This window comes from Vitis vinifera, chromosome 11, assembly GCF_030704535.1.
Source record: "Vitis vinifera cultivar Pinot Noir 40024 chromosome 11, ASM3070453v1".
Classification (NCBI taxonomy): Eukaryota; Viridiplantae; Streptophyta; class Magnoliopsida; order Vitales; family Vitaceae; genus Vitis; species Vitis vinifera.
In genome coordinates, this window is record NC_081815.1 from 7,610,022 (window position 1) to 7,636,987 (window position 26,966).

At 38.1% G+C, this 26,966-nt stretch overlaps 1 protein-coding gene across 8 annotated transcripts in view; it reads left to right on the top strand.

Annotated features, from left to right (window-relative positions):
- Positions 1-26,966, top strand: part of LOC100249846 (formin-like protein 13) — a 58,662-nt gene that overhangs the window by 12,528 nt on the left and 19,168 nt on the right. For 7 of the 8 annotated variants that reach the window (XR_009466868.1, XR_009466870.1, XM_059740550.1 and 4 more), the window contains exons 9-11: positions 15,261-15,341; positions 15,429-15,479; positions 15,577-15,658. Coding sequence is in view for 5 of the 8 variants with exons in the window: in XM_059740550.1 (XP_059596533.1) it covers positions 15,261-15,341; positions 15,429-15,479; positions 15,577-15,658 (214 nt within the window). In the remaining 3 variants the exon portion in view is untranslated. The remainder of the gene's footprint in view (positions 1-15,260; positions 15,342-15,428; positions 15,480-15,576; positions 15,659-26,966) is intronic. The other variant, XR_009466869.1, reaches the window with a different exon arrangement.

Sequence of the window (26,966 nt, forward strand, 5' to 3'; positions counted from 1 at the left end):
CTGAATATTCACCACACCCCCCCTAAAAGCTAACCTATTCCTCTCTTTCCAGACCGTCCAAAAAATACACAACGGAATGACTTTCCAAATCTTTTTCCTTTTCTTCCCTACAAATGAACCCCTCCAGGAGGTTAAAGCCTCCTTTACAGTTTCTGGGAGGACCCACTTAATATCTATCAACCCAAAAATAATATCCCATAGGGCTCTAGTCACTATACAGTGTAAAAGAATATGATTTACATTCTCTTCTTCACAACCACACAAAAAACAACAATTTGGGAGCTGCACCCCTCTTTTCTGGAGCCTATCTAGAGTGAGCACCTTCCCCCAAGTAGCCTCCCAAGCAAAGAAACAGACTTTAGTTGGCATCCTATCCACCCATATTCTCCTTGCGGGGAACACTGTGGCATTAGGCTTGTCCAACATCCTGTAAGCTTCTTTAACCCTGAAAATACCATTTCTTCCATGCCTCCATTTAACTGAATCATCCTCCATGGAGGGCCTATGACCCCTCAAAGAATGGAGCAAATCACCAACCATATCCATTTCCCAATCATTGAAGTCCCTCACAAAAACAAGATTCCAATCTCCTTGGCCCGAATGTTGGTCCCACATCTCCTCAATCGTGGCGTCTCTATGCACGGCAAGGACAAAAAGGTGGTTGAAACATTGGGACAACGGAGTGTCAGTGCACCAGCTATCTTTCCAAAATTTAATTTTGGACCCCTTCCCAACTAGAAAAGCCAAATTTTCCCAGCACCATTCAGATTCTTTCATAATCTCCTTCCAGACCCCTACTCTAGCCGCCCCACTAGCCTTCTTCGCCCTCCAACCATATTCCTCTTGCCCATATTTCATAGAAATCACTTGTTTCCAAAGGTTATCCTTTTCACAAGCAAACCTCCAAATCCACTTGCCCAGCAAGGCTCTATTCAGAGTGGCTATTCTCCTCAATCCTAGCCCTCCATTGAATTTTTCTGTACAGACCACATCCCATTTAACTAGGTGAACTTTGCCCTCCAAATTTCCACCCCCCCATAGGAAATCTCTTTGGATTTTCTCCACTCTTTTGGCAACGGAATTAGGCATACGGAAGATAGACATTTGGTAAATTGGCATACTAGCCAAGGTACTTTTTATAAGAGTGATCCTCCCTCCTTTAGAGATGTACTGTCTTTTCCAAAGTGCAAGTCTCCTCCGGACCTTCTCTTCCATCCCATCCCACATAGAAGAGGCCCTATTGGGGACCCCTAAAGGGAGACCCAAATATTGTGAGGGCAAAGACCCCACCCTGCACCCTAGCTCAACTGCCATCTCAAGAATCTCCTCCACTTCTCCAACTGGAATGATTTCGCTTTTGGCTAGATTTATACGAAGACCCGAAGCCGCTTCAAACCAAAAGAGGATCCAACTAAGATGAGAAACTTGATCTTTGTTCGCCTCACAAAACACAATTGTATCATCAGCAAAAAGTAGGTGGGAGATATTCAATGAGGATCTACTACCACCCCGAATATTGCACCCTGTAAGATATCCCCCCTCCACCGCTCTCCTGATAAGAACGTCCAGGATCTCCATTCCCATAACAAATAGATAAGGGGATAGAGGATCCCCTTGACGAAGCCCTCTAGTGCTAGGGAAAAAACCAGCTGGCACTCCATTAACCAGAATAGAGAATTTAGCAGAAGACACACAGCTCCACATCCATCCCACCCACTTGGTCCCAAAGCCCATTTTTTGAAGAACCTTCATTAAGAAATTCCACTTGATGCTGTCATAAGCTTTTTCTATGTCCAATTTGCAAATAAGGCCCTTTTCTTTTCTCTTCTACCACGAATCTATCACCTCATTAGCAATTAAGGACGCATCCAGAATTTGTCTTCCCATTACAAAGGCATTCTGAGCAATAGAGACCACCTTACCAATCACTTTTTTTAGCCTATTAGCTAAGACTTTAGCCAAAAGTTTATAGAGACCCCCCAACAGACTGATAGGTCTAAAGTCTCCCAGATCCTCCGTCCCGCTTTTCTTAGGTATCAACACCAAAAAGGTATTGTTGAGACTCCTAACAAAGGAATTATGCTCATGAAATTCTTTAAACATCTCCATGATCTCCTCTTTGGTAAAATCCCAAGCGTTTTGCCAGAAGGCTACAGTAAAACCGTCCGGGCCAGGGGCTTTATCCCCATTCATCTCCATCAACGCCGCATGAATCTCAATCTCTGCAAATGGAATTTCCAAACTCTCTGCTTCCTGCTGGCTGATACAACCCACCTGAATATTACCAATATCCGCCTGTCAGACCATATCTTCAGAAAGCATCTACTGGAACGAATTCACGACTCCTTCTCTCACCTCCTGCTCCTCTACCAGCCACTCCCCATTAACCTTAATTCTGCCCATAGCATTGTTTCTTCTGTGAGCACTTGCCATTCTGTGGAAGAACCCCGTATTTCTATCCCCCTCCCTTAACCAAATCTCCCTTGAGTGCTGCCTCCAATGGGCTTCCTCCAACAGGACCCATTTCTTAAAGGAGTCTTTAGCATCCTTTTTTAATTCAGCTTCCTCCACAGTCAAATTTCTCTCACTTTCCACCTGATCCCAAAAGTCTACTTGTTCTAAGGCTAAAGCTTTGTTGGTTTCCAGCCTCCCAAAAACCTCTTTGTTCCAAACCTTCAGCTTCTTTTTAATTTCCTTCATTTTAAAAGCCAATCTGTAGCTAGCACTGCCCCTGACATCAATCTCCTGCCACCATGTTCTCACCATGTCTTGGAACCCCTCAACCTTCAGCCACATATTTTCGAATCTAAATGGAGTTGGGCCTCTTCTAATTCCACCCCCCTCTAACACGATTGGGAAATGATCAGAAATTGGCCGAGACAACCTGATCTGAGTGACACCACTAAACAGATCTAACCAACTAGAGGAAACTAAAAATCTGTCTAGTCTCGCCCACGCCTGATTGTTACGCCCCCCATTCCAAGTGAACTCTCCCCCCTGAAGAGGCAGGTCCACCAACTCTAGATCATTCACAGTCTCAGCAAATCTCCTTATGGCTGAACTGATTCTTCTTTGACTGCTCCTTTCTTGTTGAAACAGAATGATATTGAAATCCCCACCAAGACACCAGGGATCATCCCAGAGGCCTCTTATCACCCCAAATTCCTCCCACATACCCTCCCTTCCCACTTTAGTAAAAGGACCATACACTCCCGTAAAAACCCAAGTAGCCCCATTTTCTATAGTCTTGAATCTGCAAGACAAAGTAAACTGACCCTCCTCCCAGTCCAAAATATCCAAAACCCTCTTATCCCAGCATATCAAAATACCACCCGCAGCCCCCTCCGCATTTAGGGCTCTCCAATCTATAAATCTCCCCGTGCCCAGGCTTCTCACAATACCCTCCGACATCTCCTGAATCTTGGTTTCTTGAATACATAAAAGATCCACCCTCTGACTCCTTATATAGTTCTTTATGATTTTCCTCTTAGAGCTGTCATTAGCTCCCCTCACATTCCAACTTATAATCTTCAACTTCATTGGGCAACTATCAATTGATTCCCTTTGCCCTGTGAGAGGTCTTTCTGCTTATTCCCCCCTTCATAATTGACAGAGCACTCCAGCCTCTTTAGTTCCCTTTCAGATTTGGACTTCTCCAAGAGTTCTTTACTGTGAATCTTTTCCTTCCTCTTTCTGATTTTAGTCAGAAAATTCAAAATCTCCCTTTCTAGCCCCTCCGTAGAGAAACCCAGAAATTGGCTAAATTTTGCTAAGCTACACTCCTCCCATAGTTCCTCTTTTTCATTTCCAGTGTCTTGAGCTCCTGAGGCACCAGCTTTCCCCTCCTTGCACCTAACCTTGTCTCGGTTCTTGTTGGCCTCTCCCAACTTCCAGGATCCATTCTCATTCTCACCATTCCCCTCATAGATTGTTAACCAAGTTGACTTGTCCCCCCATAATTCCTCCTCTAATCCCCCTAGGCGATCGAAAGACTCCCCCTCTGGAGCCCGATCATAAATAGAAGAGGAAGAAAGAAATGTCCCCATAACCCGAGTTCCTTTAGGATGGGATTGCAGGACATACCTCTTAGCTTCATTTTCAAGGGCGCGGTCAGTCATGGAAAAATCATCCTCCCTCTGTTCCCTTCTAATCTCCTCTGGCACCCAGCACTTCAATGGATCCTCTGGAATGGGTCTTTTTCTGGAGATAACACGGCCCAAGAAACCAGCATTCTCTTGAGTAGCATTTGGGACATCCCTTACCCAGCCTTCCATCTCAACTAAAGACTGGCAGCCCAGAACAGCAACCCAATTACTAGACGATGGGCCTGCCTTTGGCCCACTAGCCACCTCTTTATCTTTTAACTTTCGGCCCAAAGGCCCATCTATCTTAGCCAGCCCACCCTCCTTCTCCTGCTCTTCAAGATCCATAGTTGGGCCATATGAAGACAACCCAGCCATCTTTCCATCTGCATAGACCCGGTCCCGGAACATTGGGCCATGGATCTGGTTCCCGGGTTCTAAACCCGACCCACTTTTCTGTAGCAACCTCCCATCATCTGGCAGGTGCAGTCCCTCGATTCCCGCTCCTATCACTTCCTTCCCCACGCACTTTTCCGCGCGTGAGGACGAGTCACCCCTGATCTCAGTTCTCCTACTGGTTTCCGCCGCAGAGAAGCTCCGTTTCACCATCGGCCTAAGCTCCCACCACAGCGCCAAAGAGTAAACCTCCTCCTCTACCTCAATTTCTAGCGTGCTCGGTCTAAATTCGCCTCTTATTTTAACCAGTATCCTAGCCCATTGAATCTCCCCCATCGACCTTGTCCGTTCGTCAATTTCAACAAATCCCCCACATTCATCCCCTATTTTCTTCAAAATCACCGGGCTCCATAGTGAAATTGGCAGTCCGTAAACTTTAACCCATGCTTCCTGTACCATTTCCTTCTCTACCCAACAACCCGTCTTTGGGTTCCACAGGTCCAACCCTAAGTGGACTCCTCCCATCACCCTGCTCCCCGATGAGGCCACACGGTAAGTCTCTCTTATATCTTCAAACTCCAGCAATGCCCTACCTCGTTCCAGCATGGCCAGCCCTAGTTTACCTTTTAGGCCCCAAGAACTCGCCCAAAGACTTCCCAGCCTCTCCAAATCTTCTTCTTCCTTCTTGTTGGGTTTCCAGCTCGCGACGAGACAGTGTTCCAACTTCTGTAAGTTTCCGGCCATCTCCTCCCTCGAGACCTTCATCTTGATCACAGTTGCGCTTTTCTGGTTTGAGCTCATAACTACTTCTGCATATGACTTCGCCGGAGAAGTTTTTCCGCCGGCCCTTACTTCCTACAGCTCCATTCTTCTACCAGCCAACTCTTCCATTTGGCGAATCATCTCCACCATAGCCGTCCATCCTCTTTTGTCCCTCCTACCTCTTGGTAAGAAGATGCTAAAGCTTTTCCGTTCCAGATCCACAACCCCCAACCTTAAAAAGCCACCCGCTCTGTTGAAACCCCGAACCAGATTGAACCGCTTGCCTCTTTCTCTCCACTCCTTTTCCCATCTCCCTTCTTTATCATCTCGTATACAATGGATTAGCCCCTCCTTGAAAAGCCCTAAGCTTTCCAACCCTAATCGAACCCATGTCGAGACCCCCCGCTTCTTCTCCACGATGAAAAAAGATTTAACAGTAAACAAGCCTAAGGAGGACAAAGACCAAGCTTTTGAATCTGTTGTAGAAGGAGACAAATGCATTGAACTAAGGGAGGACATGAGTCTTTGAAGGAGACTAATTTCTACTTCAGTGGGATTTCAGTTAAAGTTAAGATTTCAAGAAAGAGGAAAGGAATTGCCAAGAACAACTGAGACGGTGAGGTTTTTTCACAAAAATAACTCTATATAGACCAGGGAAAAGTGAGCACAAAGGTTGATCACCCCATCAAAGATCTTCCCAAAAACAGGTTCTCTCCCCATTCCCCACCATAAGACTAATATATGGAGAGAAATCCTGAAAAATTTGTGCAATGGCCTTCCAAAGACATCTGTGCGACCATCTAACCACCATGTTGGCATAGGATGTGTCCCATAGATACTCGCAATAACTTGATGCCAAAGACCGCTCCTCTCCTTAGGGAACCTCTACAACCACTTTCTAAAAAAGCATGATGTCTCAATGAAATCTTCCCAAATCCCAAACCTCCCAAATCCTTTGGCCTACAAATCACATCCCACCTAATAAGATGATTTTTCTTCCCTTCCCTCGTCCTAGACCAAAGAAAATCTCTTTGCATTTTTTCAATCTTTGAGGCTATTGATACTGGGATCTTGAAGAGAGAGAAGGAGTAGCTAGGGATGTGAGACATACTTGACTGAATTAAGGTAATCCTCCGCCCCAAAGACAAAAGGGCCTTTTTCCACCCATCCAACCTCCTCGAGATTCTCTTAACTACCGAATCCCAAAAACCTATCATCTTTATGTTCCCTCCTAAGAGAAGACCCAAATAAGACAAAGGCCATCGTGGCACTCTGTAATCAAGAATTGAAGCCAAACTAGATAGTAACTCTTGGCTTGTATTAATACCGGAAAATAGTGTTTTTTTCTAGATTGATTTTCAATCCTGATACTTGCCCAAAATCAACTTGATATACATTGTTGCTCTATTATGTTATGACTAGGCTTTGGGTTAAACAAGTAGTTTAACAAATATCAATGTATATTAAGATATGTAAAGTCATGGTTAGTTGCCATGGGGCTCAATTTTGATATTGTGAGGCTACCAATTTAACCTAGAAGATTAAATTGTTAGATAATGTGCCCATAATATATACTGGACTGAACCACCCCCCCCCCCCCCCCCCCCCCTTTTTTTTTCCTTAATGGAATAAACAAACAAGGAGACTTGAGTGAGACTCTAACTCAAGATCTCCGTGCTTCAGCTGACTAGACCTTTGATACCTATAGACCCTCCATTTTGCCCTCCTAGTACATGCTTTGATTGTGCATTTGATACCCCTTGCTTGATAACCCCTTATTTTGACCCTTTTTGAGGCTCCTTTTTTGCTCAACTTTTTTTTCCTTCCTTTTTGGGGGGGTTTTGGCCTGATTTTGGGAGGGTTTTTATGGGCCTTAACTATGGGTTTTAGGTCTCCTTAGAATGGGTTTAATTAGAGAGAGTTTTAAAGATGATTATGGGTTTGGGTGGAGATGATGACATATTAAACTCTCCACCCCCACCCCCAACCCCCTTGGCTTATAAATATAAGCCTTGGGGCTCATTTCAAGGGTTCTTTTTTACTTTTTTCTTAAATTCCATGGGGAGACTATAAAAATTGAGAGAGAGAGAGAGAGGAAGAAGAAGAATAGGAGGTTTGGAACTTTGGAAGTTATATTGGCTTGAAGAGGAGTGGCTTGCATACTAGAAGCCAAGTTTTATAATTGGAGGAACTTCTTAGTGAGTTGTTCGTTATTCCGAGATTTAGATCTTTATTTAGTCCATTTTAGCTTATTTATTGTATCTTTTGATGATAGATTTGTGGTCTAGAGTCATTGGAAGGCCACTTGGTGGGTTTAGATGTAGATTTTCTTAAATCTTGCATCTTTCCTTGTTTTTCTCCATTTTCTATGGCTTACATGCATGTTAGATGTTTGATTATATATCTATATTGATGTATATATCATGTTCTAACCTTGGTTGATGCTTGTTTGTTCAAATCTTGAATGGCTCCAACCCCTTTGCACCACCACATCGGAATGCTTATCTCCTTCCTATTAAAGTAAAAACTGCATATCAGATAGTCCTATAGTTGAAGCCAGCAAATTCCATCAAGTTGAACTCTGACGGCGCCTCTGCAAGCTATACTCGGAAGATAAAGAATTTATTGTGGCCAGACTCACTATTGAAATGTAAAGGATTTCACTTATTGAACGACTATCCTATTTACGTTATAAAGGACAGTAGATACACTCTTTAAATTCAATCTAATTCATTACTTCTCTGGCTCAACCCAAACAAGAGATAGAGATAGAAGTTTCTCCTTCAGCTACCTAAAGTTGCTAACTACCTGGCTACAACTTACAACTAAGACTTTCTTTGAGCTTAACCTTAAGCTCCTCCAAATATAGAACTTGGCTTTTAGTATGCGAACCACTCTTCTTCAAGCTAATATAACCTCCAAAGTTCCTAATCTCTTCTTCTTCTCTCTCAATTTTAACAAAGTCTCCCAAAATTAGCCCGAAACCTCTTAAAGAGAAGGAAAAAGGCCAAGAAAGGAAAGAGCCCCCCAAAAGGGTCAAAATTAGGGGTTATAAGGCAAGAGGTATCATGCATGTGCTATGAGGACAAAATGGAGGGCCTGTAATGCCATATATAAAATTACTAATTTAATACAAAAGTCTAAACTATTAGGTATTGAGCCTACAATATGTATTAGGTTGACAAATGCTATACTATTTTATATGGATACTTAAAAGTGAATGAGGATATATGTGTTCAATATGCCTATTTGTCAAATATATATCCACTAGACATCCCTCCCACCCCTCCCCCTCCCCACCAAAAAAAAATAAAAATAAATAAAAATAAAAATTCCTAATTCGTTTACATTATAGACTTGCTTCGACACTCATTATCATTTAGTTATCCAATACAATTTGGATTAGGGTGTAGAATGATTGAAAAGGTAAATTAGGTTATTGGCCTTGTCATGCCCTATGATTTGGGGCCTAACAAATATAAAATTAAACACACTCCAATTTTGAACACTTGTACCTAAGTCTATTCAAAATTGATGCCATATGATTCCATTTTTGAATACCGTGTGTTCTCATCTTCCGTTAAATCTATTCAAAACTCTATAGATGAAGGACTTTTACCTTAGATTGACTTTTTTTATTGGTTGGGTTCTAGGTGAGGGGGAGTGAGATTTTTGTATCCTCTTTTCTTTTTTGTTTTTGCCTTTCGACACCTGTTGTATACTTCCTGTATGTTTTGGGTTGGCCTTTGGACGCCCTTTTTTCTTCATTTATAAAATTTACGTGTGCTTTTACCTATCAAAAAAATCTTCCCTTAAGATACTCCATGCCTAGGAATGGTGGTATCACAAGTTCTCAATAGGATGCCTAACCCTTGGGTAGATTCTTGGGCCACTCTTAAATGCTCACATTTAGATATAAGTGGCAAAAATAAAGTTGATTCACAATATGCAGGGCCACTTATATTCAATTCCTACAATTATAACAAACATAACCAAATCAAGAAATGGTTAAAAATACACTGTAAAATAGAAACAACATGAAGTGGCTTCCATATCAACTAGAAATATATAGTTTTGTACTATTATAAATGTTGGAATATGATTTACATTACGGGTTCAAATCTTAACAACTTACAATTTTAGGAAAATTGACTGCTTAATAAGGTATCAGAGGCCTAGTTAATTGGAGGTCTTGGGTTCAAATCTCTCCCTATTGTTTATTTTTACAATTATGTGTGATCACAAAAATGTGTGATTTGTCTACCATTACTACAGTCTTTGTCTCCCACGATGGGTATGGTGCTGCATGTAGGGAGGAGGAGGGAGAAGGGTTGCAATGAGGAAGGGGTGGTGTCAAGGGGGTGAGTAAGGGACATTTATTGACATAGTAGAAGGGTTATGTAGTTTTTGATTCCCAAGACATCAAAGTCACTATATTGGAAAAGAGTACTCTACAATCTTATTGTAAAACTCCAACTTACAACCAATTCTTTTTGCAAGATATTACAAACTTTTATGAAAAGAAATGTACAAAACACAAATACTCAATTCCAAATACTGTGGATCTTGGTAGGAGACTGGGTTGAGCTTTTCTGTGGAAGCCCAGTTTGGCTAATTAGGAAGACAAGTAAAGAAAGGAGCCTCTTATTTTGTTGATTTTATTGGTGATCGCAAGCCCCCTCCTTAAGCCTTATTGCTCATTTTCTTTATAGGAAAGAGAAGCTGATGACTTTCTATCTTGGGAACTTTTATTTTGCTTTTCCCTTTTTATATTGTTGTACACTTTTTCTTTCAGAAGAAGTTTCATTCTTATTTTTTGTTGGGATCTTTATCTTTCTCCTTTATTTCCCCCCATTGATTCTCAAATTCTTTGCTAGTCCCTTGTTGTTGTTACTTGAATATCTTTTTGATTGGCAAATTAATAATATATACAAACAAAGAGGCACCTAATAGAAAGGAGGTGCAACTTACAGCATTTAGAGTATACAAAGTTCAATAAGTACACTAGGATATACTAATGATCTAACTCAGCCATGGACCATTAAAAAAGTAAAAAAAGAGAAAAAAAAAAAAAGACAAAGAAAGAGAAAGGGAAAGTCTAAAAGGAAAGGTTTGGACCACCTAAACAAAGCTTTTAAGAAATTGATTTTTCACAACCAAGATTGATTGCTCTTATCTTCAAAGATTCTCTGGTTATCTCTTTCTAAATTATCCTAAATAAGCACAATGGAGCCATTCTCCAAAATATGTTACAACTCCTCCCCACAAAGTTCCTATGCTAACCAAGCAAAACATATTCATTGATAGGGGAAAAGACCTAAGACACCCTAAATAGGAAGAATTCTTGAAAATTTACAAATTGGCAGCTAATTTGGAATGAAACAAGATATGATTAGTTGTTTCTTTTTGTTTGCATATGTAGCATTCATTGGTTAACCCAAGACCAATCATATCTTATAGGTTTAAGTGTTAGAATTTCTTCTAAATCCACTTCTCAAGACAAAATAAGTTCAACTTGGAAGTACATTATAGTCGCAGACTCTTTGGCAAGAAATAATAAGATTTCACCTAAACTGAGAAACTTGTAGGAGGACCTGATTGTGAAAATGTTGTTGTGGGAAGCCTTTTGTACCAACTTAACCTTAGCACACTACAAACTGCCACTGTGTTTGAAAGTTGCAAAAAAAAAAAAAAAGGCTCCACTAACTCCAACTTGCAATAAAAAAGTCCTTCCTAAAGAAGTTTTTCTTTGTTGCACAATGAGATGAGAGATTAAAGAAGACAAAAGAAAAGGAAAGAAAACAACAGATAGATTCTCCACAATAATACCTAGGATGTCTAAAGAAATGACACAAAGCAAGAAGACGATTGCGCCCTTAAATACTCTTATTACTCTCTTCCCTTATTGGACAACTTTTTTCATTCCTTATCTTTCTCTACGACAATAGGAACAAATATAGGTGAGAAATATGATTTAGAAACTAAAAGAATAAATAAATAAAACTTACCTAATATAAGAAGAAGATTAAAAGAAATACAAATTTGACAAAAAGTAAACTACTTCCAAAAATAAAAATTTAACAAAAGACTCAATTTCATCTAAACTAACTATAGTAAGTTCCAAGAAGAACTTAAATCATCATTACTATCCCAACTTAAGGCTTAGAGATTGGAACTGACCTTTTCCCCCTCTCTTGTAAGCTTTCACAAGTCTACAAATGGTTTCCCTTGTTATTCTCCATCAAACAATCTTGAAGCCACACTCTCTTAGCCTAACAATCCACCATGCACTTGTCATCCTCCACCTTTGCAAGGATAAACTCAATTTGACCAATTTCATCTTAAAGCCGAAAATCACTTCAAAGCACAATGGAACCCATCTTTAGATGTAATGACTGCTCCCTATTCACCTCACAAAATGGAAACTCTATTATAAAAAAAAAAAAGAATAGGAAATCCCTTTCATCATTCAAGAAATAAAATAGCTCAAAGCCTCTTTTAAGACAAATAGGTAAGAAGAGAGCAAACTCTCCTTTCTCAATACCTAGAGTTCTTAAAAGAAAACAACAGGGATTTGATTCACATACACCAAAAAATTAGCCTCAAATCCTTACTATCCATTCTCCCTTTCCTTTTTGAGTTAACATTAAAACATATAATATTTGAACTCCAATCAAATGTTCCAAAGGTATGAAAATTATCACCTTGAATTGTGGCCATCACCTTTTTCAAAATGTCATGGTATACCCTTCTTGTTTAAAGGCTTCTTCCTTACCTAAGTTAGATTGGGCCATTAAAACCTTCTCTTTGATGCAAGAATCCTCTAAGCCACTATATCAACCTTGTTACTTGTTTAAAACCCACCTTCATAAGGCCAAGGTAATGACTAGATCGTAAATAGCCTTTGGAAGAAGCTAGATGTCCCCTTTATTAGCTCTAACTCCTTAACCTATACTCTATAACCTCTATAAAAAATGCATGGGTAGCTGATGTATGGGATGGGATAGCTAGGGCCTTAGGTTTTAATGGTAGTTGCATGATTGGGAGTTAGAGGAGGTAGAAGCTTTTTCGGGAGATTGTATAATCAATCCACTAGTATGAACATTGAAGATAATGTAGTATGGTTGAACACAAAGAATGACATCTTCCCAGTTAAGTCCTTTTATTGCTCTTTATCATATGGGAAGATAGAGGCGCTTTTGTTTGGCATAGTCTGGAATTCTTGAGTGTCATCGAAGATTAGCTCAAAAGGAAGGGTTGGAAGATCCTAAACAAATGTTACATGTGCAAAGAAGAAAAGAACTGGTTGACCATATTCTCCTTCATTGCTCAAAAGTAGTCTTTTTGTGGCAATTGATTTATGCTCTTTTTGGTGTGTAGTAGCTGATTCATTCTTTGGTTAGAGGTGCACTTTTGAGGTGGCACAAGATATGAAATAAGAGAAAAAAAAGGTTTGGAAGGTTGCTCTGTTGTGTTTGTTTTAGAATATTTAGAGGGAGAGAAGTAGGAGAGCTTTTGAAAATTGTGAAAAAATGGACCAAGTAATTAAATATTCATTCTTGTATATCTTTTTGGAATGGGTTAGAGTGTTTATAGGGGATTGTCCCTTGTCCATGTTGGACTTTGTGGATTGGTTAGGTTCTAGGTGCAACACAATTGTTGTTTTTGTGTTTTTAGGCCTTTTTTTTTTTGGTCTTTTAGTTTCTTTTGTATACATCGTGTATGCTTTCCTGCATTTTCTATCATTAATAGTACAATTGTTATTTACCTATCAAAAAAAAAAAAAAACTCCTTAGAAAGCCAATGTTTTCTTATGAAATAATCCCTCTTATAAACATTAGCCATCTTATAGAAAAATTTAGTGTTATTTTCTATATCTAAAACAATGAACCAAAAGGTTTTTATCTCTTAAGAATTCCTTGAATCTCCACTGAACAATTGGAACCTAGAATAGTAGAATTCTTGACCCACCAAAGCTAACAAGCTTCCACCTCTCTTTCAAATCCTAAGACTTGATTTACTCCAAGGCACGAGCTTTACAGGCTGCTATATTTTTTAACACCTCTTTGTTCAATCTTGTTAGGTTGTCTTTGAGTGACTTCAACTTACTAGCTAGCACAAAACTTGATGATCTAAAGACTCTGCACTCTTCCACCAACTCGAGATCAAGTCCTTAAACCCCTTTTTACGTGAGAATTTGTAGACCTAAATGAATGTTTACCACTCTTAATCCCTCTGTTGTCACCATAATTAGGTAATGATTAGAGACCTACCTTGGAAGGGTGCTCTGGTAAATGTTAGAGAGATGTTCCTTCCAACCTATCAATGTACAAGACAAAAAGTGGCCATCTTGACCTCGACATGAAGTCAAATTGCCTCTTGCTTTGATGAATGTCCACTAGATTGAGCTCTTTAATGAACTTGGAAATCCACTCATCTTAGAAGATAAACACCCACACCATAATTTCTTCTCCAAAGGGCAAGCAAACCACATTCAAGTTCCTTCTAGTTTTTCGTGGCTCCTCCCACAAATCCTTATGGCACCTAACACCTCCCAAACAACCTAGAATGGGGACATGCACCCTATGAAGCACACAACAAAAACCTTCTTCATAATTCCTGAACTAGCAAGAGAGAGGAAAGGCCCAATCTCCATATCCCTTAATTCCAACATTCCATTGTCCAAGGAGATTGTTACTCAATTATGAGCAGAATGAAATAAGAAAGAGGGGAAAAAATAATAAAAAAGATAATTGCTTTGCTACCTGTGTTGAGATTTGAAGGAGAGTTGTTTGTCACGGACTTAGGCCTTTCCTAAGCTCACATGCAACACTTAGACAACTCACCCCGCTTGAAAGTTGCTAAGTTAGCCTTCCCCTCAAACTTAGCTAGCTGAACTAAGTTTGACACACGATTTGGAAGCTAAGAGAACCGTAGGCAACACTTAAAGAATGGAAGCTTTATTGCTCAAAGAAAGCTTTACAAGTGCTTGGAAGCTCACTTGCTTGGTTGGTTAGGTTCTTAGGTGGTTTTGGGTGGTGCCTTGGCCAAATGAGGCCCTCACTTATTTATAGGTACCGGTGGAACTCTCTGGAACCCACAAAGGTTCCCTACAATCCTAGGAATATCTAGAAGACTCTATACAAAAGCTTTGTACAAGTATTTACAAGACATATATGGAAGTCTCTACAATGTCCCATTGGCTTCACTTGTCTTCCACCCTTGGTGTAGAGATGTGTGGACATCTCTAGCTCTCTCTAGAACCTTCCACACTCTTCCATTAGTATAGATGACTCCAAAGTTCTAGAAGCTTCCTGCTCACCTATATAAGCCCAGGGGAGGGTCATTTGAGCAGATCGTGACATGTTGCTGACTTCTTGAGGCATTGAATAAATGGTAGACCATTCTCAATAGTAACAATATAATAGTGATAGTGACCATGATGAAACTTTTTCTTTCACTGTTTACGTTTTAACAAGTATTAAGTCATTAAAATGGAAAATCAACTCCTAATGGTAAATATAACTTGTTATATGAGCATAGATTAGATGACATTTGTGATAATCTGTTAAGTTTTCTCACTAGAGTAACATATTTAATTGATTATTTTGTCAGATCATTGCATACAATGTTCACTGTTCAGTGAAAGTAGGGAAAGACTATAGCCTTCTAATCAGCCTCTGTCTTAGTAGAAGGAAAAAAAATGATTAGGAAATTAAGTCAGTACCAATAAGACTTAGGCAGAATGAATATTCTGCATTTTGGCATTTTTTAAGTACATTTTAGTCAGCATTGACAGATCTAATAAAGTATTTTGTGGATCAATTTGTTGTACTCTTTTTGTTGATGACCAACCATATCGGCACCTGGTTTCTGGTTCTAATGGAACTGCTATAGCTGCTTTGTTTGAAGCTAACAATACCATGCTAAAGTCTTCTCATTGTTGTTATAAAAATGGAGAAGTCTTTTGTCTTTGGGATTAATCCTTTTATTAATATGCCATGTAATATTTGATGACAGTTCTTGTTAGAGTTGATGCAAGTACCACGAGTAGAAACTAAGCTCAGAGTTTTCTCATTTAAAATACAGTTTCCTTCCCTGGTTAGTGGAATATTCATTGGCTTTTTCCCCAATATTTTTGGTTGTTTAGTAGTAACTGAACTGACCTTATTATTGTTTGCTTCTCAGGTTTCTTATCTTAGAACAAGCCTAAATGTTGTAAATTCTGCAGCAGAAGAGGCAAGTTATTCTCCTGTTCTTGTTCTTCTTTTGGCACTGGCTCAACTATTTTGTAAAAGTTGATGTCTCATTAGTCTTGTTCTGATATTTTTATCAGATAAAAAACTCTGTGAAATTGAAAAGAATCATGCAGACAATCCTTCAATTAGGAAATGCTTTGAACCAGGGAACTTCTAGAGGTGAGAATTTGATTGCTCTCATATCCTGTGAAAATGAACCATCACATGTTATCTATGCAAATTAATGCCTAGTATCCTTGTGGTCATTATCAAAGAGCTGTGTGTCAATGGTCTGATGTAGCATTGAGAGACATTGTTTTGAAGAGCCATGCACAAAGCTTTTTCATTTATTTATTTTTTAAATATACATAAGAACATAAAATATAATAATCGAGTGGCTAAAAAAGGAGGGTACAACCCAAGTATGCAAGAGACGTACAAGAAACACCCGAAAACACTAATGAGAACAGAGGAAGAACACACTTGCCATTCTGCAAAATATATATCCCCAAAATAATTCCATCCCTGAAAAATACATTCTACATGAGGCCTTTGAAAGCTACAACTATGATTTCAAGAAGACTTCTTTAAGAAACAAAACCAATTGCCCTATACCTTCAAAAATTGTAGAAGATGCTGAAAGGGGCCACTTCACAATGAACACGAAGGTGGTTAGCTTACTTCTATTATATTTTTTATGAATGCAACACTCTAATTGAACAAAATTCTCTTTCTAATGAGTTGATTGATAGTAAGGATTTTCTCTCAAATTGCTTTCTAAGCAAAGACTTCAAAAGGGTTTCATACCTTCCTCATTGAAAAGGAGGAAGAACATTTTAAGATAAAAGGCCTTGCAAAAGGATTTAACATATGAAACAATCTCACTTAGGAACCTTCCAAACTAACCTATCTTCCTTTTTCTCTCTCTGGCTACAAAATTCTGAGAGAGAATTCTACTATCTCAAGCTTTCAATTGTGAAAATTTATTGTGGACTTCAGTTTCCAACAACCTGAACCTCTTCCACTTTATAATAATCTGCTACTATCCCTGCAAATCATTCTAAAACTCTGCATTATGCCCATTACTACAGATATACAGGTAAAGGATTAATGGGGTTTGTTTAACGGAGGAAATTGAAATTAAGGAGGGGATTGTCTAGGCTTTTCAGAACCTTCTTGTCAGAGCTAGGGGAGTGGGGAACCCAGCATTAGGGATATGTGTTTTGACACTTTAAATGTTCAGATTCAGCAAAGTTAGAGGAATTGTTTTTAGAGGAATTGGTGTTCAATGCTCTATCAGATCTAAATGGGGCAAAGCTTTAGGGTCAGATAGTTTCTCAAAGGCTTTTTGGCACTTTAGTTAGGACTTTGTTAAGGAAGAGGTGATGGGGTTTTTAGTGACTTTCATGGGGGGGTTGGGAGGGCAGAAGATCTTGAAGATTTTAAGCTTACAAGTTTGGTGGGTAGGCTTTATAAGTTATTAGCTGAAGTATTGGCTAATAGGCTTAACAAAATGGTGAATAAAGTGGTTTCCAAGTTCTAGAATGTCTTTGTGAAGGGAAGGCCAATTCTAAATGTCGTGCTTATAGCCAATGAGGCAATTGACTTTATGTTGAAAAGCAACAATTGTGGGGTGCTTTATACGCTTGGTATTGAGAAGACTTACAATAATGTTAATTGAGATTTCTTCCTTCAGTTTTAGACAAGATAGGGTTTGGGTAGAAGTGGACAAGTTGGATTGGATCATATCAATAGTAAGTTTTTTTGGTTCTTATGAATGAAACTTTTTTTTATTTTTTTCAAAGCTCTAGGAGCCTGAGGTAAGGAGATCCACTCTCTCTGTATTTGCTTGTGCTGGCCATAGAGGCGCTTAGTTGCCTTCTTAGGAGGGCTAGGGAGGGTGGTTATCTATCAGGTTTCAAGGTAAGGGGTAGATAGAGAGTGGAGGTTTCTCATCTATTGTTTGTCGATGATACTTTGATTTTTTTTATGAGGCCACTCAAGAAATGACCTATTTAAGTTGATTACTTTTGTGGCTTGAGGCCATTTTAGGTTTGAAAATAAACCTAATCAGGAGCGAGCTCATTTTAGTTGAGAGGTTGGAGAACTTAGAAGATTTGACTTTTGAATTATGGTGTAAGGTGGGAGATCTTTTGACCACGTACTTAGGTCTTGCTCTAGTTGTCCCTTATAATCTTTGGTGGCTTGGGATGAAGTGAAAGAGAGGTTTTGTAAAAGATTGGCAATTTGGAAAAGACAATATATTTCCAAAAGGGGGAGACTCACTCTGTTTTTAAGCACTTTATCTGCTTGCCTATCTACTTTATGTTTTTGTTCCAGATGCCGACGAAAGTGAGTTTAAGGTTGGAACAGATTGAGAGGGTTTTCCTAAGGGGCAACAGGACTTTAGAGAGAAAGTCGTATTTAGTGAAGTAGGCAGTTTGTTTAGATAAGAAAAAAGGGGCCTAAGAGTTAGATGTCTTTCTATGCTTAACGATGCCCTTCTTTACAAGTGGAATTGATGTTTTTCAATGGAAAGGGGGGCTTTTTGGAAGTAAGTTATAAGCGGAAAATACGGAGAAGTTCAAAGGGGGTGATGTTCTTAGGAAGTGAGAGACAGGTATGGGGTTAGGTTATGGAAAGCTATAAGGAAAGTGCAGGAGATTGTCAACCGTAGACTCTCCTCTATGGGGGAGATTGTCAACATTAGAGTCTTCTTTGTGGGTCATGGGAGGAGGATAAACTATTGGAAAGATAATTAATGCGGAGAAGATGAGCTTTTGTGTGTATTTTTTTTGTCCTTATTTGTCATAGCTATTTCGAAAGAGGCATGGGTGGCGGATTTTTGTGGAATTAGTCCAATGAAAGGGGTTTTTGGACTCCTATCTTCTCTATAAGCATCTAAAAGATTGAGAGATCGAGATTGTGGAGTGTTTCTTTTTTAGGCTTCAAGAAAAGGTAGTGAATAGGGGAGGGAGAAGATAAGGTGATTTGTTTGGAGACAAATAGTGAAACTTTCTCCATCAAGTCCCTTTACACAATCCTAGAGCTTGGGAGATTAGCACCTTTTCTGGTAGGTGTTGCTTGAAATTTGTGCATTCCAGCTAAGGCAAGCTTTTTTGCTTGGCAGACAACTTGGGGAAGACATTAGATTAGCTTTAGAGGAGAGGCCGGATGTTGGTTAACAAATATTTCCCTTATCATATTCAAGAGGAGTTGATTGACTACATATTGTTGTACTGTGGCAAGACAAGGGTTTTGTGGCAGCTATTGTTCTCTCTTTTCAAAGTATCTTGGGTGTTACCTTCCTCCGTAAAAGATATCTTGTTAGGATGGCATGGCTCCTTTGTTGAAATGAAATGAAAAAAGGTGTGAGGAGCAACTTTTTTGTGCCCCTTTTGAGCAATTTGGAAGGAGAAAAGTAGAATACCATTTGAAAATGAGGAGCTTTTTGATCAAAGATTGAAAAGCTTGTTTCTTTGTAACTTGTTGTCTTAACTTGATTGATTGGTTAGATTCTTATTGAGGGAGTAGTTTTTTGTTGTCCCTTTTCCTTTTTTTCTGATGCCTTTTGGCGATCGCTGTATACATCCTATGTTCTTTGGTGCACTCTATTTGACACTAATTGTTTAATACTACCTTTATTTACCTGTATAAAAAAAAAAAAAAAAAACATTTCACCCGTTTTTAATGTCTATCCAAGTCCTTGAAACTTTCCTTCCTTTCTCTACAAGACCAATTCCTTCCTTCTTACCAAATTTTCCCACTATGACCTTAGTCCACAATCTATCCCTTGAACAAGCAAATCTCCATAGTCACTTACCTAATAAAGCATTGTTAGGGATCAAGAAGTGTGTGACACATAGATAGAAAAAAACAATAGAACAATTAACTATGTGGAACATCTTTCCATATCTCCACTCCCCAATAGGAAGCCTCTATGAAGTTTTTCAAGTTTGTTGAAAGTGATAATGTTATCAAAGAAGAAGGCACATAGTGGTTGACTGAATGATAAAGTGCTTTTCCTAAGAGCCAACTTGAAACCCTTAGGAAAATACTGCCCCTTCCAAGAAGCAAGCCTCCTCTTGAACCATTTCTTAATTGAATCTTATACTGGCTTAGCATTAAAAAGGACAAACTACATGCCCTGAACTTTAAATACATAAAAGCATTCTTAAAAAGAAAAAAATGTTTGACCACATTCCTATCACCGAACGGAAAGGTGTTCTTAAATAGAAAACAAGTACAAAATCCCCAAACATGTCTATTCCTTCCCCCCACCTTAAAGTCCCCTAAGAAATTCTTCTTTGTGGCCTTTGTAATAAAGCAATTCAAAGCCTTGATCACCAACATAAACAAACACTCGGAAGTAAATCTTCTTAGCATTCTCAAGCTTTGGAAGAAACTAGAAGGAGAAGCATTAACCAACAACTAGGATATAACCAAAGAGATGCAAAATCTAATCCACCTGATACATTTTTTACCAAGGCCTATCTTTTGTTTTTTTTTAATAAAAAAATACAATAAGTTTATGAAGTAGTTTGAATTTTTTTTTATAGGAAAATGAAAATATCATTTGCAACACCTTCCAAAGAGGACAACAAAGTACATTTGAGGTATACAAAAGGAACCAAAAGGTGATAAAAATGAGAGAAAAACAAAATACATTTCTCCCTTTGTCTAAACCCACCCAATCAATTTGATCCATCACAGACATTGAAGCCACTTCTAAGAACATTCTAGCCTAAAGAAAAAGGGTACATAAAAATGATGTTTTGACAATTCAATCTGACTAGTCTTTATTTGAAATGATTTGTTATTTCTTTCTTTCTAGATAGTCTATGGTAAACACAAAGCAGTGATCCCATAAAACTCCATGCTAGCTTGGGAGAGTCTTTCAAGTGGAGTAGGTAAACATCAACTCCACTTTAAATGGAGATAATAACAAATACCACAAGACCTTTGTTTTAATGCAATGGAGAAGAATGTGATCAACTGATTTTTCATCATCTTCATGGAAAAAGCATTGATTCACCAAGGTCTAATGTCTCCTTCTTAATTGTAGCAATGTCAATATCCTCCCTAAAATTGATTCCCAAGTAAAGAGCTACACTTTTGCACAGGCCCATGAATTTCAAACCACTTCCATAGGAAAAGCCCCCCTGTTTTCTAGTTCTAGATAAGTATAAAAAGATTTGAGTGCAAATTTCCTACCCTTTGAATTGTTCCAAATCAGTCTATCTTCACCATTCCTTTTTACTAATCACTCTCAAGTCGTCATAAGAAATGCTCAATCCTTTCTAATTCCAATCTTGAAATTGTGTTAAGAAATATTGTCTATAATTCCATCCCCCACCTAATTCCTTCCACGAATTTGCAACCCATACATCATTTGAATTGGCTATGACAAGCATAGAGGAATCAAGATGCAAGAGCGATACACCACATCAACAATCCTTACAAAATTTCACCTTTTTACCATCTCCCACCATAGAATTGGTTCAACTTTAAAGTCTCCCCAACGTCTTCTTATTGCTTGCCATACCCTGCCTTAAATCCTTCCCTCATGCCTATGGAACACCACTCACACACTTCTTCCCTAAACTTCTCAACTATGACTTGCTTCCATAGAGACTTCCCTTTTACAACAAACCTCCTACTCATTTTGCCAAGCAAAGCCTAATTTAGATAGATAAATCTTAAGGTAGGTAAATCCATAATACCAAGTCCTCCTTTCTTCTTTTCCATACACACAAAGGCCACCTAACCAAATGAAACTTTTTGCCAAGGGTCCCACCCCTCAAAGAAAATCTCTTTGAATCTTCTCAAGTCTCAAGCTCATCTTTCTTGAGATGGCAAGTAAAAATTTAAAAATATATCGGTAAGTTAGACAAAGTACTCTTAATCAACATGAACCTACCACCCTTGGATAGGTATTACCTCTTCCACAAAGTAAGCCTTTTGTGAAATCTCTCTTATACCACATACTAAACTATTGACGCTTTAAAAGAAGGTCCCAATGGGAGGCCTTAGTATGCGGTTGGGAGATCACCCAACCCACAACTTAACAAGGCGGTCAACTCCTCTGTATTATGCATGGCCTTACTAGAATTGAGACACTTTTCTCTAGATTAATTTTCAACTAGCAACTACCCTAAACCACAAGGGTCCAACTCAAATATATCAATTGCTCTTGGCAAGCATCACAAAAAATGAGAGTGCCATATGTAAACAGAAGACGAGACCACTCCACTCCCTCATTGCCCTTCCCTCTTCCCACCTTGAAATGAGAGATGATACGACTCCAACCCTTTCTAAATAGCTAAGAGCCTCTGTCACTAAAATAAAGAGAATAGATCCAATTACCTCAATCTCCTTCAACTTTGGAAAAAAATAGTGGGAGTATGGTTCACTAGCACTAATAATCTTGCTATTGGCATTCACCACTTAATCCAATCAATCCACTACTGGTCAAACCCTGTTGTTTCAAGCAATGCTCATAGGAAACCCTTATTCACAGTCATAAGCAGAATCTACAGCCTTGTTTTCAATAAGCATTGCATTGAAAATTTGTTTACCCTCCACAAAGGAATTTTGACATTTGGAAACCATACTTCCCATCACTTTCTGGAGTCTATTGGCCAAAACCTTTGTTAGACGTTTATCTAGGCAACCAATGAGTCTCAAGTCCATTAAATCTATGATTCCTCCTTTTTTAGAGACTAAGACCAAGAAGGGGGTGTTTAAGCTTCTTTGAAAGAGATCTCTCTAATGGAACTCCCTAAAGAAGTCTACCACTTAATCCTTCTCAAAATCCCAACAATGCTCCTAATGGGCCATGTGAAACCATCTAGTCTAAGAGCTTTCTCCCCACTGAACCTAGATAAAGCCACAAAAACTTCCTTCTTTGTGAAAGACACTTCCAAGCCCCCTAAATCCTCCATCCCTAATAAATTGAAAGACATTATGTGAGTACCAGGTATTCACCATGCCAATTTAGATAGAAGGCTTGTACAAGAACTAAATACTCTCTCCTTACTCTTAGAATCCTTTGGGTGCCAAAGCTCATCCACCCTTGTATTGCTAATATAATTCCTCTTACAAGCTTTAGCCATGTTGTGAAAGAATTTGGTGTTTTTATCTTCCTTCTTGAACATAATTCTCTTGATTTGTACCTCCATGAACTTTCCTTTAGCAAGCTCAATTATTATAATCCACCAATGCCACTCTCCTAGCCACAACTTCTTGTACAAATAGAGAAGTTTCCCTCTCCTTTAAACCCAAAAACCAATTTGATCAAAATCCCTTTCCTTCGAATTTTCACTCTAAAGATCTCTTTGTTTGTCACCTTTAAATTTTCCATTAAAACTTTCAAATTAAAGGAAGAACATGGCTAAAAGAACCCATGGCAAAGCCATCCCACTCAAATTTTAATAATGAAAATTTTCTATTTACTTTTAAGAATTAAAAAAAAAATTAAAAAGCAAAAATGCATGCCCTTCTCTCACTTCCCAACAAAATAATTTTGTATGAGGACAAAAAAAAAAAAGGTTAAGTACAGATACCAAATGGACTTTATATATATATATATATATATATATATATATTTTAATTTTTAATTTTATTTCATTTATTTAAATCCTTATAAAATGATTCTTGTTTTAAAATTTTGCATTTGATCAAGTAGTTAACCAATCTACAAATGACTACATAATTATTTAAATTATGTACTATTAAATCATTGATATATTTTAACTTTATTTAAATATTGTTTTTTTTAAGTATCTTTTTAGTGGTAGGTGGTTTTCAGTTTAATTTTGAGATTTTTTTAAATGTTTTGATTTTTAGGTTTAGTAAAATAGTTACTAATTTATGACTGACTACTTAAGTTTTAATGATGGTGCTACATTTATATTGCCATGTTATAAATAACTTTTGAATAAAAATATATTACTCTCGAGTGACTTATATTTAATTAGTTCAAAAAAACCTAAAAATATATTAGTGAAATTATTGAATTTTCCTAAAAATTCTCTTAACAAAAACTTTCTAAAATATTAAAAAAAATTCTTGAAAGATTTCTTGCCATTTTAAAATTCTTTTGAAAATATTCTTGAGTTTTTGGGTAAATTTTTAATAAAATCTAAAACCTTTTTTTACCAATGTTTTAAGCATTTCTATTATTTAATTAGATGCATTGTATTTTTTTTTTTAATTTTTTTTTTTTTTGCTGTTATAACTAATGCCAATAATTGCTTTATGGAATGAAGATAAAAATTTATCTATATTTATTATAATCCACACTTTTTTACTTTACCCCCCTCCAAATTTTCTAGCTGCACCATTGAAAAAGAACCCCTAAAATCATAACCAAACTACCAATTTTTTATCAAGCTCCTAAATCCCTCTACCTTATGCCATATATTCTCATACCACCTCCATAAAAAAGAATAGGAGAGTGTTCAAAAATTAGCCTCAACAAGTTGCTCTAGAACAAACTATTGAAATGGTTCTCCTTGTCTTGGTAGACATGGAAAATGTCCTATCTTAACACCAATAGAATATTCAAACCTCCACACCATGTAAAAACGACCCTAATTAGTGGAAGATCACATAGATTTAGTTCCTCCCTAATTGTTGTAAAATGCCTCATAACTAAAGAGAGCCTAATGCAGTTCCTCCTGACTCAATTTAAATCCTCCTCCAACCCATCAACCCTCCAATATCCATCATTGAGCCCAAGAATATTTCTGCTCCCTCCCTGAACCAGCCATGCACCCTAGTAAAAAAACCCATATAAAATTATCTTTGTAGCTTTTGAAATGACCGTAGCCAGAATAAACACCTAATTCCATTCTAAGAAACTCTAGTACTCTATTATTCCCAAAGGCCACAACACCTTTAGTCACCCTTCCATAGCACCTCAGTTCAAAAATTTGCCCCCAAATTGATCAACATCCCCTATACCTTGGTTTCTTAAAGGCACATCAAGTCTGCCTTCTGAAAAATTATTAGAGACTTAATAACCTAGTGTTTCTTCTTGTTAATTACCTTTCTAACATTTAAAGAAATAATTCTTATCTTCATAAGTTAACTAAAGCTAGCCCAGACTTGTCACCCTTACTCTTTTGCCCTGCCAAATCATCATAATTCATTATGCATTCCAGTTTCTGAAGGTCTGTCCCTGTGAGTTCTTAATGGCAAAACAATCTTACTTTTCCTCAATAGGTCTAGGGACTGATTCCTCTTCTTGCTTCCATCCTCCTCAAAAGGACTAAAATCTCCTCTTCAAACCCTTTGACAAGCAATCCCACAAACCTATTGAACATAAACATTCTGTAGTGGCCACATAGAACAAGGCTTCTTGGCCTCCTAAACTAACCTCATTAATGAAGTTCCATTCCCAAGCATAAAAAGGGAAACCACCTTTGCAGGATGGACATTAAATTCTCACACTTTCAATACTCAATGCCTCAGCTCCTCATTAACTAATCCCTCCAAAGCCCTCGAAACTCTACTAATCTCCTATCTTGGAAAACCGTCCTCAATGATGACTTACTAATAACTGAAGACCCTTAATTAGCCCAAACTTTTGGTACCTTCCCAAAGTCAATCATTCAATCCAAGTTTGAAGTGTAGGTCCCACTCACCCCCCACCCCCCCACAAGGAAGGAATTGTATTTTGAAATTTTGTTGCTCCTATCATGATCACCTTATCCATCATCGTTGAGTTTTTTTTTCTTTATTATTTCTCTAGGACTTGAATTTGGACCTCCCACATCCCACCCTAATCCTTTGCCACTTGAGCCATTCCTTAAAGGGCTTATAAAGTAGTTTAAATTAAATATTATTACTTTAATTATGTTATCGGAATAGTGAATATTGGGAGATTGAGGAAGCCCGATGAAGAGATGGAAAGGAGTAAAACTTAAAGAGTCTTAGAAGGGACTATAATAATGCTAACATAATAATTGCTAAGGTCATAATAATTGCTAACCTATTTAGTATAGGATTTTTCAAAAAGCTGGCACTATATTGAAGAATTAGGGTTATGTTCTGTCATGGAAGATGAACTTGTATTATGATAGGTGGCGTTGTAATAAAATTAGGGTTTACAAGAGCTATTTGAATTATTTTGGGTGGGATCTTTGGTTCCAAATGTTAAATTAGTTTATTGCAGAAAATTTAAGAAAGAGCACAAAGAAGGATAAGAAAAGTTGAGATAGATTATTATGACTAACATCAGAATATTTTGGCCTAGCTCTTTTGCCTATTCAATTGAGTTTGTTCAGAATCTCATAACTGCATGGAAACAGGAAAAGTTATTGTATCATAAGTAGACCGGTTCAACCATCGTTAAACCATGATGTTGGTATGACATCATAAATATGTAATTTATATTTATTATTAAAATAATTATAAAAAAAGTATACCTATATATATATATAGGGTGTGAATGACCTAGTTTTACTTCAATTTTAAGCTCTCAATTAAAATGTACATAAAACTTTTAATCTTATATGTTATCTTTATGATATAGATCGTAAAGAGGATTCTTGGACAGTTCCACTTAACTAAAGCACCTCTCTTTAATTCTCGAATTCAAAATATATATATATATCTGTCAAAATTCATGGTTTTAAAAACCGGACCGGACCGGATGGTCCAATTGGTCCAACCGTCAGCCGTTCACAGTTTCAGTCTAGTCCGGTGAATTGGACCGGATTCGAACTGGGTGAACCGACAGTCTGACTGGAGAACTGGACGAACCGGCCAGTTCTCTCCAAACTCGACAGTTCAAACTTTTTTTTTTTTTGTTTTTCACAGCATCAAAACGATGTCGTTTTGATGCTTCTGGCGTGAAAACAACGCCGTTTTGATGACCCCAAAACAAACCCACCCTTGCAGCGCCCCAGTTCCAGCAGCAGGTCGGCGGCTCGCATGCCGCCAATAAGCCCATCTTGTCAATTGCCCATAGAAGGTTGGGGCAATGTTGTGAATTCTTTCCAGATGATTTTCGTCAGAGAATCTTCGAATACGCAGGTTCCAAACTCCCAGCGGCCAGCACCATCAATCTGTACTACGGCGCCCTAGCTCCAACCCCCGACTGCCCCAGCTCCAGCAACAGGCCGATAGGCCGCCTGCCGCTAACGAGCCCCTCCCCCCCCCCCCCCCCCCCACACATGGAAAAGTTAATCTTAAACTCCACCCGCCGAACTAGCTCCACCCTTTGCCCCAGCCCCCCGAACCAGCTCCACCCACCGGCGGCACGCCTTTCTTCTGCCGACAAGCAAAAACTAAAATCTTAAACTCCCATTTTTTTTTTAAAAAAAAAAAAATTATGTTTTATATTTAATCTTTTAATATTTAATGTCTTAATTTTTTGTTGATTATAATTTTAATGTTACGTTTAATATTTAACTTTTAGAATTTTTTTTTATTGCACATTGAAATTTTAATTTATTGAAATTATTGAAATCTTTGTTGA